General features: G+C 41.3%; 1 protein-coding gene across 2 annotated transcripts in view; it reads right to left on the reverse strand.

Annotated features, from left to right (window-relative positions):
* The window catches only part of HSD17B12 (hydroxysteroid 17-beta dehydrogenase 12), a 165,109-nt gene that overhangs the window by 15,153 nt on the left and 136,106 nt on the right, over window positions 1-13,850 (reverse strand). For both annotated transcript variants that reach the window (XM_053203279.1, XM_015075703.3), the window contains 3 exons: window positions 10,466-10,500; window positions 2,731-2,812; window positions 605-670 (listed from right to left, as the gene is read on the reverse strand). In XM_053203279.1, coding sequence (XP_053059254.1) covers window positions 605-670; window positions 2,731-2,812; window positions 10,466-10,500 — 183 coding nt within the window. The remainder of the gene's footprint in view (window positions 1-604; window positions 671-2,730; window positions 2,813-10,465; window positions 10,501-13,850) is intronic.

Here is a 13,850-nt window from a genome sequence, read left to right on the forward strand (position 1 = left end):
TGTTTAATAAACACGTTATTTCAGTTTTGGAAGATGAAAAGTTCTGGAGAGGATGGTGCTAACGGCCGCACAACAATGTGAATGTACTTAATGCCACCGAAACAAATACTTGAACGTGATTGAAATGGTATTTTCTGTCATGGACTTTTACCACAATTTAAAAAAAAAAGTTAAAACTCACTACCACACCTAAGGCATTCTGGTACACGCGGTCGTCCTTGCTCTGCACAGAGTGAGTTTTACTCAGCCCTCCACCTTCCCCTGTGGTTATTACCCAGTGGCTCTGGGAACACAGTCACCACACGCCTTGAACACCTGGCAGCTAAGAGATACGGATGGTCTAATTTTCTCAAAATAAAACTGTAAAAAAATAAAACCGTGCGTTTAGTTCTACTTTAAGTACCCCTACTTAAGAATTCTAGGGGATAACTTTTTTAAAATCTAGACGTAAAGTGCATAAAAGAAAAAGAAATCATGTCTTTAATGGTGTGCTAACGTCACACTTTCCTTAGGAATGCGATTTTCTTTCGTTGCCAAGACAGCAACAGTTGCTGTGGAAACCACACAAAAACAGGGATATGCAACTGAAACATACCCCACTCACCTGCACAAAGATGCCCTTGCTCCTGTACTCCTCATGGAGGCACTGAGAGAAGAAATCCACAAAAGCCTGGGATGGGGTGGGAGTGGGAAGGAAACACACATATTACATCAATCGGCCTGATTTGTAGCCATGGCAACAAAAATAACAAACTAACCATTTAACACTCGAGTTCCTAATCATTCTTTTTATTTCACATACAGAAGAGACCTTAAAAAAAACACCTCAAAACCTCAAGTCGTTTTTATCTGCCACTAAATTAAGTATTCTCTTACCAACTAGAATCTCCAGATCAAATTGTGACTTAACCAGAAAAGGGTCTTCTCTTCCCTTTTTTCAGAAAATGACTTTTCAAGAAGAAATATTTTATTATATAACAAAGGACACATTCCTCCTCCCCACTTGCCATTCAAACAGAAACACAATATGAATTCCGTTCAACTCTCCTCTATAGGGATTTTGTTGTCAGTAAAGAAAAGAGCAAGCTTCCTCTTGGTCCTTGGGGATGGCAAGATCCAAGAAGCGTATGGATGAATGTGACAGCCCATCTTCTTCTGCTAGTACAACTTTAAATCTATTTGTAAAATATAATGTACCATTTTTCAAGTATGGACTCAACCTCAGGCTTAAAATGCCAAGTATCAATGATGACTCTTCGAGGCTCCCAACTAATAACAGTCTTGTGGCCACATGGAGCAGAACAGGTGAGAAGCTAGAGTTCAACAATCACTTCACAAAACGGGGTGTTCATTTGAAACCTCCCTCCTGTATGTTTCAGATACAGAAAGCAAGTAGATTGCAGGAGTGGGGCGTAGAGCCAAGCTTTTTCAAAACAGTAGTCACTGTTCATGATTTTCCCGTGGACAAAGGGCCAAATGAAAAAGAAAGCAGGAGTTTTGCTTTCTACTTCTCTGACATATCGCAAGTTCTTAGAGTATTAGATCGTGCTCATTTTTCCCTAAAAGCTAGTTTAACTTGAGCGTCTCAATGGTCATTTTCATTTCAGGGATGTATCCTGTGCCTCAACAATGTATATAAAGATGCTATGGACCTGGAGGCAGCAGGAAATGTATTCTAAATGATTTTTCCTACTAGTAATGTGAACAGGTGAATGGTGATAGTGTATAAAATTATGACATCTCACAGAGAGTTCTAGAAAATTCTTGTCTCAGTCCAGAAGTGACGATTCATATCTATGAATTCTGAATAATGTGGCAAAATGCTCACACTCTCATCCAGGCTTATCTTGCGCCTACTATGTGTATTTCTATCCTGACCGGCTGCAAATTTGTCCACTAAGCTCTGCAGAGTGGCAACTTTTGCTGGATGGAGTGGACTCATTCATGGACCAAATCCCCAATCATTAACATCGTGTTCTGATCAACTGATCTAACTGGCCCAGACCAGCTCTCTCTCTCTGGGACGTACAAACACAGGCATACCGCACTTCCTTGCATTTCACTTTACTGTACTTCACAAGTGCCGTATTCTTTACAAAATCGAAGGTTTATGGCAACCCTGCCTCAAGCAAATCATCGGCACCACCTTTCCAACAGCATCTGCTCACTTCCTGTCTTTGTGTCATATTTTGGTAGTTCTCCTAATATTTCAGTCTTTTCTTTATTATTGTATGTGTTATGGTGATCTGTGTTCAGGGACTACCACATGTTGAAAGCTCAGATGACGTCATTTTCTAGCAATAAAGTATTTTTAATTAAAATATGTGCACTGCTTCTCTAGACATAATGCTATCACACACTTAATAGACTACAGTATAAACGTAGCTTTTTTTTTTCCACCTTGACCCTAGTGTAAACATAATTTTTATATACACTGGAAAACTAAAACACTCATTTGACTTGCTTTATTGTGATGATTCACTCTATTATGGGGGTTGGGAACCAAGCTGGTAATAACTCTGAGGTATGCCTGTACCAGTTTCAAAACCAGTCGACTACTAGGAGAAAAAAGCATCTGTGGATCTGAGATCACGGTGCCCCATTCCTTTTCTTCCCAGTCCATTTGAAAACAGCCAAGAACAGAACTTCAAGAAGCTTCCATGCTTATTTCTCAGACCGAAAAGTATTCCTCATTCTCATTCTGACATGATTCACTAAAAAATTGTTCACCTTGGTCGCAGAGTACAGGGCCAACAGTGGAACAGGGACTAGGCCGCTGGCAGAGGAGATGTTCAGAATGGCCCCTTTCGATCTAAAAAGGAAAATGCACCAAGTCAACAGAATGAAATCATACACGCAACCATTTGTAAATTACAGATTGAGATACAGAACTACCTGAAACAGAAGAACATAGCTGTTTTTCTAGCACACATCACTCCTTGCCTTTCATCAGCACATGATACACTCAGTCAGTGAAGGAGGCATAACTCAATCAACTAAAAATAGCTCCTGTTTGCAATTAGCTCATTTCTGTTTTAGCAATGCAGGGCATGACCAGATCAGAGCTACAGTCTCCTCGAGTTAATCTCTCCTGTCTGAGGTCTTCTCTGGCCACATCACCAAGAATCCTCCTTCTTGGAAATGCTCTCAATATTCTGATGCCTTTATTCTGGTTTATCATCCATCACATACTACCTTACTGTAGTATTTAATCACTGTATGTGTATACACGCTTTTCTCCCTCAACAAAACCATAAGCTTCTGGATACCATAGCCCTTGTCTTACACTCTTCCTCAAAACCTCCTGCACAGTCATGAGCATGTAACAGGTACTTAACAAAACCTCCTGGCAATGAGTGAACAGTTACGTGCTGCCCTCCTACTTCCTCTAGGTTGTAGATATTCAGGCACTAAACAAAGAGCTGACTGAAAAGTCATGTGACTCTATAGGAGATCAAACCATATTCTCTGCCAAAGGGCAAAGGGCAATTCTACAGTAACTCCTAGAGATTACTGAAAACTAAAAGTCAGAAAGTTACCAGGAACTACTAATTTCATTAATGAATGAATATTAATCGGAGAAAAGCAATGCTGTAAATACACTAGTTGTTAGCAAGTACATAAGGGTTGGGTAACATGTGGAATTAGGGTTTTAGGAATTTTAAACAGAATTAACAACCAACTCCTTCCCTCCAAACCCATTCTTCCCAGAGGAGGGAACGGGAGGCGGGGGGGGGGGGGGGGGGGGGGGGGGTGCGGCGCGCTGCCAGTCCCCTCCAGCCACTGCAAACAACCCTACCTACTTCCTATCCTCCCAGTGAGGTTCCTTTTCTTCCACACAGATTCTCACTGTTCTCTGTCTGAATTTACCTCCCCCAAGATCTATTTTTTCAGTATTTTTTTTTAAAAAAGGACTATACAGACCCTGTTTATGCAAAATAATAAAAGAAACATGATTAAATGGCATCTAAGTTATTTTAGACGCAAATCTGAAAAGAAATAATCCCCAAAGGTCACCCAGTCCATCTGCCAGCCTCTAGGCGAGATGCCACTTCAACCATCAAACAGAAGTCTGGACCCTCAGTTTACTGTGTCGCTGGAAACAAGGTGTCTTTGGTTTTAGATTCTGAACTGAAGTGCTTATTAGTAATATTCCTAAGCAACGAAATCTGCTCACATTTTGGTCACAGAAACCAAATCTCAAATCTAAAAACGTTATATTAGGGTTTTAAAGAAAGTTGGAAATATTTAGTCATTGTATTGGTTGTATCATTCTTGTGTGTTTTGCTTGTGTCTCAGAGACAGAAAAAGCCTTTTCGTTTTAAATATTGATAAGAGAGTAAGAGTGTCTATCAGGAGTTAGAACCCTATCACCCGAAGATAAAAAACCAGTAATTAGCAACGACTATCTAAGATTTTGATTTTATCTATATTTGTGAGAAACTCCTTTGATCAAATTTGACTAAAAGCCACTTTGGTTACTGGAGACTTTTAATGGAGTATTAATTTATGATGTTTAGAACATCTTTATCTTTTCAGGGTGTTAAAAATGTTCTCAAATTAGATTCTGGTGACGGTTGCACAGCTCTGTGAACATACTAGAAACCACCAAATTGTATACGTTAAGTGGGTGGGTTTTAGGGTATGTGAAACGTATCTCAATAAATCTGTAAAAGAAAAAGAGAGAGAGAAGTCTCTTTATGATATATTGTAATGTGTCACCTTTAAACTCAGAGAGTGTCCCAATCAAGTGCATGCTAAGAGAGCTATGGTATCTTACACATCCCAGAATGCTTCCTGAGAAGTAACCCCAGATCCCAACAAGTTGTACCCCCTTCCTGAGCCCTATGCATCCTTCTAGCTTTTAGGTAGCATTTTCCTTTAACTTCTCATACAACCAGGAACTGCTACGGCCTCACTCATTCGGAGCAAACGAAGAAAGAAGCTAGTTGCAGATGATGTTGTTTTTCACCAAAGCTGTAGTATATCACTGTTGTTTTCACCTGGATTATATGCTCCCTTATACTTAGATTGGCTGGAGCGATTACATGTGCCCTTGAACAAAAATCTTATATTTTCTTAATTTCGTTCCTCACAAATGAGGTACAACCTAAAAGTCTTCCAAAATTAAAGTTTAACGTTATCAAATATATTTTAAAAATTAAATCTGGATCTCATCAAAACACACTCTTAAGACTTCACTCAACAAAGCCATGACTTCGATCCAGGAAAATGTGTTTAAAGACAGTAAAAACTTCTTTCCCGTTTTCAAAAATAATAGACTAATAGTCAAATATGTCACAATTGTGCAGGGATGCTCCTTTAATTGTTTACTCCTTGAGGCAACTAACATCTTTGTTTTGCCAATAATATACACTGATTAAAATTTCTGGGACGTAGAGTTAGTTTGAATTCATGAAAAGTCAGAATTTGAGGGAACGTTATTCAAAACAAAGTATTTGCACTCTAGCATATATTAAACAACCCCAAGACCAACAAAGTCTAGAGCAAGAATGCACCAGACCTCAGGAAATACAATGATGGCATTTATAATTGTCATAATGACAGCAGTGAGACACCTCTCTACGAAAACTCTGTGCTAACGAGAAGCACACGTGTTTGTCTAGCAAAAACCTTCCTCCCACACCCACACCCACAACAGCACAGAATTCTCTCTTTCTCTCCAAGGGTAATAATATTCAGCTGAGTTTTGTCTGAATCATAAACAACACACGGGTGGAGCCGTCTTAATCCTTGTACTGTATACAGTATCTATCCTTCATGTCGAGATGGGGATGAGCATTTGGGGCTGCGAGGCACAAAGGACTCGTCTTTAAAATCAACTACTTTGTCTGGCTCTAATCCTCCATCTAAGCAGAATTAGTGACGTCAAACCAGTTTCCATGGCACAGGCCGACTCACGACAGCTCTGTTATATCAAGCAGAAGGACAAAATGGGCTGTGCTTAATTGCACACGAAAACAAACATAAAACTGAACCTTAGTTAATCTCTCATTTTCCGGGGACTTGGGGAACAATTCTAAGATTGGAAGGTACATTAACAATATTTGCTGAAGTTCCATAATGAAGACTCATGTTGCTCATACTTCATACTTTCCAGTTTGTTATGACACACATCCAAATAAACAAGTCAAGTAATATTTTCTGTGATATAACATTCTTCATTCATCACACTGCTTACTTGCTAACAGCCACACGATGGTGTCTCAGTGGTACAAATTACTGAGGGCCCACCAGAACTAAAATACTGCAAAAACAAAGCAGAAACACCACTGCTGATAAGGAAGCACCTTTTCATAGAAATATATTCTCTTCAATTACTAGCCCTTTCACAAGCCAAACATTAAACGCACCCAACCCTATAAAATTCAGCATCTTGTAATTACAGCTTCCTGCAGCTATGCTGTCTGGTAGAATTCCCTCAGACCTGTGAAAGCCCCATCCTAATACTCTCCTTCATTGTCACTTGGATAAAAAAAATTGCCAAGCAGTGGCACCTGGGTGGCTCAGTCAGTTAAAAGTCCAACTTTGGCTCAGGTCATGATCTCATGGTTCGTGGGTTCAACCCCTGCATCGGGTCAGCATCTGTGCTGACCTTGTGGAATCTGCTTGGGGACTCTCCCGCTCCCTCTCTCTGCCCTCCCCTGCTCTCTCTCTCTCTCTCTCTCAAAATAAATAAACTTAAAAAAACAATTGCCAAGCCTTTATTTTCCTATAAATGCTCCACTACTCCATCAGACTGTTGCAGTATCCTTGTCTACAGCTCTGTGAAACTACTACTGCCATAGAGGAAGTGATAGGTCTCCTTTGAATAAGTCACTGATTTCCACCTTCCTCAGGTACCTTCTGCTCCGCAATGCAGGGGAGAGAGATAGGGAGGTGTTACGTGCTACCATGAAGAACTGGGACGCGGGGTTGACTCCAATGGAGGGAACTAACTGTACTCAGAGAGTCTGACGACAGGCAAGGGAGATTGTGCAAAAAAGACTCCATGACGCTTCTTCCTATTTCCATTTCTTATCAAGGAGTGCATAAATGTACTCCGGAGAGCCATAATTTTTTTTTTTTTTTAAAGCTTAAACACAACACTGAAATTGGTAAAGACAATTCACTAAGAGACTCTCAAGAAGACTAAGAAACATATCAAAACAGAGTCCTTGGTCAGAAAAGAATCCTGGAACAGAGGGGTCAGACATATAATTAGAACCAGCAATCCAAATACATTATACAAATCCTGCTTTGCTGGAGAAAGTTTGCAAACATTTACCACATGAAAGAGAACTGCCTGCCCTAAAACACCATAACATGTCATAATTCCACCTTAAGCAATACAGTATGAAAGGGGCTATTTTTAGCTTTTCCATGGTTGTTATGGCAACCACCTCCTGGCTCCAGCTATACACAATGTTTATAATTCCAGAGAAGTGGAAAGAGCAAGTTTCCTCTATAATGTAATTATGCACTTTCTACTTCTATGGTAATAATACCTTAGTTTAATTACAGATACTCGTTTAGTGATAGTCAGCTGGCCCTAGGCTATAGTTCTAGAGGGTTTGGAAAATCTCGTACATCAGAGGTAGAATCAGTGAAAGGGGAAAACAACAACAACAACAACAAAGGATCTTTATAAAGGACTCTGCTGTTACTGAATGGAAATAAGAATCCCATGGAAACCAACCATAGGAAATATGCCATTTGAGGCTGGTGTAAAGGGCAGGGTATAATAAAATCATTTATATTGTGTAAGTAAGAAGGCTTTCAGATGATTGTTTACCTTGGAGTTATTCCTCTCCTCTCGGGCATACGGCTAACAACATTTCTGGCCTCCTCTGCAGTTAGCTGTAGCCGGTGACTGAGTTGTGGGCAACGGAATGTTGGCGGAAGGGATGGACACTACTTCCAGGCCTGGCCCATGAAACCTCCCGTAAAATCACCCTTATTCTCTCTTCCTTTGTCTGCTGGCTGGATGCAGAAAATGCAGCGGAGAACTGAAGACCCAAGGGAAGAGCAGCCCTGCGTGGAAGGAGCCTGAGATAATGCCTGGGTAGAGCACAGCCCCAACCCCTGATACACACCGGCTGTGTATGAAAGCGATGGTCTCTTACAGCCTGCCCTAATTAATACAACTAGTAACTCCTTGAGTTCAAGGGGACAGAGCTATTCCCTCTCCTAACCAGAACTAGTGATTCATAAAGTCCACTTACGTTTCTTACTAGTTCTTAGCAAGTGCCACATTCACCCTATGGTGTCGGTTTCAGCCCATCGACTACGATGGCTTTCCACCAGATCATTTCTCAACCTTGGCGTAAAATCCACTTGATTTCCGAAAGGCAAAGATCCAGTTCATCTTCTGTACACTCCATGATACACTTTACTCAGGTCCTCTTCTGTGCATTGTTTTTATCTAATGCTTCAGCTCTAAATGTGGTCATGGCTGCCTAGGTCTATAAAGATAGGGGTGAAGTTCCTAGCACCCTTGTCTGTATCTGGTACTAATTATGAAGGTTCACAGCACTCAATCTCTTTGGGACTCACTTTCTATCTATCAAATAAGGGTGGCTGGTTTCAATTCATTTAGAGTACTAAAATTCCATCACTATATAAATCCATTGTGATCTGCAAAATTATTTCACAACCATTATCTTTTTTTTTTAATGTTTATTTATTTTTGAGAGAGAGATGGGGGCATGGAGTGGCAAAGAGAGGGGGACAGAGGATCTGAAGCAAGCTCTATGTCGACAGCAGAGCCTGATGGAGGGCTTGAATTCACAGACTGTGAGATCATGACCTGAGCCAAAGTTGGACGCTTAACTGACTGAGCCACCAAGGTGCCTCCATTATCTCTTTTCATACAGATGTCACCAAAATCCTTAATTCCTTAAAAATTCCTTTTATAACACAACTGTGGTTTCTAAGTATTTCGTTCTTAAAGCATGGACTTATTATCCTAAACTAATGTCAACTCACTTGCAGATGTCAAAAGTGCATTAAGATGACGGCCAAAATTCATCCCTCCTCCGTCCTACTCTGTCGACCCCAATTCTCTGCCATCTCCTGAGGTTTTGTCTGGTTTGACTACTGTCTGTCACTTCCATATCTGACCATTAGGGGCACACTCCCACTGTCAATCAACACAAAGCAGTCTGAAGGTTTTAAAGAGAATTTTTACTAAAGGAATTAAAACACACCAAACCTCAAGGGCGCCTGGGTGACTTGGGCGGTTAAGCTTCCAACTCTTGGTTTCAGTTCAGGTCATGATCTCACGGTTTGTGAGAGGGAGCCCCATGTCGGGCCATGAGCTGACAGTGCAGAGCCTGCTTGGGATCCTCTCTCCCCCTCTCTCCAAATAAATAAACATTAAAAAATATATGTACCAAATCTCATATAAAATGGAGTTACAAAAAAACCCTGCTAAGACACAGTTTCTCAACCAGCCTCTGTAGATGCCAAATAAAATGGATTCCTAACCTTGTTTCCTCCTTCATACAACAGGAGGTTATCAAAGTTAATGAGTTAACACTTCCTCAGCACAACACTTGGCATACAATAGGTGCTCAATAAACAGTAGCTGTAAACCCTGCCGGTCATAGAGCTTTCTTCACAGAAATAGGGTCTTTGGGCTCTGCCCTTTTCCAAGCCGTGATTCCTTTGGATCTCTTCCAAACTCAAAGCTCTTTTGCAGAGGAAGGATGACTGTGAAGTCCTAAATTTAGCAAATGATCAAGCTTGCTCAAGATGCAAGCCCAGATCTTTTCAACGGGTTTTCTTTGAAAGCCTAGACATCATTCAGGCTTTTCCAAGGGAGAGACAGAGCTTAATTACAATTTTACACTTCCTGCTATTTCAAGAAGAACTCTACAACACATTTCTCAATGAAAATGAAGACACCTAGCATATCCTAGTGGAACTCGACTCAAACTAGGACACAGATGGGGCTCCAAGGTGTGGGTTTCTGCTCCAAGGTGGGTCTGATATCTTATAACCATTTTATAACATGCCTAAGTTCCCTATATATCCTTTCACCCATTAAGAACTAAAAAACCAGGAGATGGGGTCTTGCTTTGTGAAACTCCTCTGATTTTAGTTCTGAGAGCATATAGCTTTAAGAAGGCATTCCCGGGAATACCCCAGGAATTCTATCCACCCCCTCAGAATAGCAGGCAATTGAGTTAGTGATGGTGACTCAGGCAGACTTTTTAATCCTGATCTAAAGGAACCACCACAACCCTGGAGAGGGAAATAAAAAGGGAATCGAGTGGAAAAGGCCTCCACCACCAGATGACTCATGCTCCACCGTGTGACTCGCCCAGCACGTTACTCTGTTGCTAAGACATGGGGGACAGGTTCATTAGTCACTTTAATGAATTTTGCAAAGAAAGGATTCTCCCTATAAATAATCATGAGCTCTGTCTCTCTGGTGCTTGTGTGTGAGCTTGTGACTCACCTTTCCACCATGCCAGGCAGCACCAATCGTGTCATCTGCAAAAGAGAAAACAAAACCTTCGTGATGGCTGAGGATGCAAGCAACAGATAAAGAGTGAAGGAAGCTACGCCCTCAAAACAGAAGGGGATCACTAAACCACGCCCCACTCGACAGACAGCAATTTATTTTATACGCTCTATATAATTTGGCTGTGGTAACAGTACATAAAAAGGAATCAGATGAAATTACTGGAGATAACACTGGGAATACTTTCAGTAAACTTGGCGAAAATGGGCCTTGCCTGAAAAGGAACACTGGCACACAGATCTTCAAATAATTAAGGGCCTATGGTGAAATCAGGACTCCTAAAACGCACTCCTGGAAAAAAACATCCGTTATGGAAAGAAATATCTGCCAACCAAGATTACTGACGATTTCTAACTTAAAAGCTCAAATGACCTTTTCCTATCAAAAAAACGTTTAGAAGAATGCTGTCAACTGACGGCAAATGTTAAGTGTATCCTCACATTCATTCCCCTTGTTGGTCTAGCTAGTTGTGAGGAAAACTCATCCTTAACAACAACAAAAAAAAGACACCTGCATTTTTAAAGGGTGTCATAATTGTTGATTAAATACATATAATATGAGAGAGAAGTTACTTCTAAACTGTGTTTTAAGATATTATGAACTGGGGTGCCTGGGTGGCTCAGTCGGTTAAGCGTCCGACTTCAGCTCAGGTCATGATCTCATGGTTAACAGGTTCGAGCCCCACATCAGGCTCTGTGCTGACAGCTCAGAGCCCGGAGCCTGCTTCAGATTCTGTGTCTCCCTCTCTCTCTGCCTCTCGCCCACTCATGCTCTGTCTCTCATTCTCTCTCTCTCTCAAAAATAAATACATTAAAAAAAATTCTTTTTTAAGATATTATTAACTAGGGGCGCCTGGGTGGCTCAGTCGGTTAAGCGTCCAACTTCGGCTCAGGTCATGATCTCACGGTTTGTGAGTTTGAGCGACGCGCTGGCAGCTCGGAGCCTGGAGCCTGCTTCGGATTCTGTGTCTCCCTCGCTCTCTGCCCCTCCCTCGCTCATGTTCTGTCTCTCTCTGTCAAAAATAAATAAACATTAAAAAAAAATTTTTTAAAGATATTATTAACTAAGAAAAGTTAAGACATCCACTGGCTTGGTCAAGGCCACGTCACAGTTTAAGACTGAGGTTAGAACGTGAATTCTGGATTCCCAGATATCATCAAATTTCTTTTTTTTTATTTTAAATCTTTATTTGAGAGAGAGAGACAGAGAGAGAAAGAGAGAGAGAGTATGAATGGGAGATGGGTAGAGACAGAGGGAGACACAGAATCTGAAGCAGGCTCCATAGCTGCTGTCAGCACAGAGCCTGACGCGGGGCTTGAACCCATGAACTGTGAAATCATGACCTGAGCCGAAGTCAGATGCTTCACCGACTGAGCCACCCAGGTGCCCGGGACGTCACCAATTTTCTAAGAAACAAACGCTGCTTTGTCACATGCTTTACATGCATGCCAAACACAGGAATTTTAAGCCTTTTATCTTGAATACTCCTATGTCTTAACGAAAACAGTACTTCAATGAGAAAGTAAATTTTGTCCTAGCAATATTTTGAAGAAAGGAAATGTATTCAGCTTTACAAAGGTAAAATCTGCAGCACTCCCAACCCAGATGTCAGGCCGGGAGCCTGCTGCATATACTTTCCCAGGAAAACTGAGTTCAAACTGACACTGTATCATGAAAGACAGACTGACACAGCGCCAACTTTGAAACAAAGAAGTGTCTTCAAAGCCTAGGGGAATCATTTTGACAGAAGGTTTTGGATTTGGCCGAATCTTCTGGCCCATATAAAAAAAGAAATGCTAAAAAAAGAGTTTGGTCTAAAGCATTCTACATCTCCCTCCTTCTTACATACAAGTCTACGTTTTTCGTATTAAACTTGTCTTGATAAAATGGGGGGGGGGGGGGTGGATGTGCCCAGTGACTACATCCTATAGAACAAGATGTGACTAGAAGTAACATATGCAACTTCTTGGCCATGCCCTTAAAGGAAAGAAAACTACACGTCCTCCTCCTTACCGGTTCCTCCTCTTGAGGGTTAGAATGTTGATGTGGTGGGAGGAGCCAAAAGAACCCATTTGAACCTTAAAATGAGAGCTGTGTGATAACGGTGGCAGAGCAAAGAGATAAAGAGGCAGAACCCCTGATGCCTGGAGAACTACGATGCCCTACCTTGATTACCTATCCAGCTTTTTATCTGAGAGAAAAATAAATTTCTATCTTGTTTAGGCCACTACAAGGACTCTGTTACAGCGGCCAAGCCCTATTCTAACTCATAGAGTTGACCACTTATGTTGATAGAGACCAAGCAGTGTTAACATTTTAAGACTTAAAGATGAAACAATTCCCTTGGGCACCCGGGTGGCTCAGTCAGTTAAGCATCTGACTTTAGCTCAGGTCATGATCTCACAGTTCATGAGTTCAAGCCCCACACTGGGCTCCATGCTGACAGCCCAGAGCCTGGAGCCTACTGTGGATACTGTGTCTCCCTCTCTCTCTCTCTCTCTGCCCCTTGCCTATTCACACACACACTCTCTCTCTCTCTCTCAAAAATAAATAAACCTTAAAGAAATTTTTATAAAAAGATGAAACAATTCCCAAAGCAAACTCACCCAGAGATTATGCTGAGCCCAAATGGCCTCCGCTACTTTGTAATTTTTACAACACAGTCCTGTTTCTTCCCTTTTCTAGGTTTGCTGACCCAACTGAGGATATGCCCACGGGGCCTCAAACCAAACTGGATGGGGCCAAGTCAAAAAAACGCTGATTTCAGAGTTGATCTTTTCCACAGTGTACTCACCTCCTCTCTTTTCAGATTAAACGACTCTTCCAACTTGCTTACACGTTTCCTAAGATTTCTCTTTTTATGGTACCCCATAGTAATTACTCAAAATACAGCTACTGAACGTTTAGGCCAAATGTGCTACAAGTCAGGCCCAAGTTCATATCCCAGCCCTTTCATTTAACTAGCAGTGTGACGTCAAATTAGCTTCCTTCTCGTCTGCAGAGTCCTTATGTATTATTAAATAAAGAAGGCATCTCCATTACAGGTTATTATATTCTGAATCTCAAATGAGGTAATGTATATAATGGACCCGGCACAGAGCTTGGCACAGAGCAAGCCTCTGAAGAGAAATCAGCATCCCTTATTGCCAGCATGCACTATTCTTTCATGATGCAGCACCACTAAGTATCGGGGCCTCCTTTAAGCATGTGGTGCCCTACACAGTTCAAAGCCACAAACAGTGACCCATTTTGAGGTCATCAAATTCAACCCACGACACAAGTTTCCAGATAGTTCTGTCAGTATTTAAAAATACTTCTG

Source organism: Acinonyx jubatus, chromosome D1 (assembly GCF_027475565.1).
Source record: "Acinonyx jubatus isolate Ajub_Pintada_27869175 chromosome D1, VMU_Ajub_asm_v1.0, whole genome shotgun sequence".
In the NCBI taxonomy this organism is placed as follows: domain Eukaryota; kingdom Metazoa; phylum Chordata; class Mammalia; order Carnivora; family Felidae; genus Acinonyx; species Acinonyx jubatus.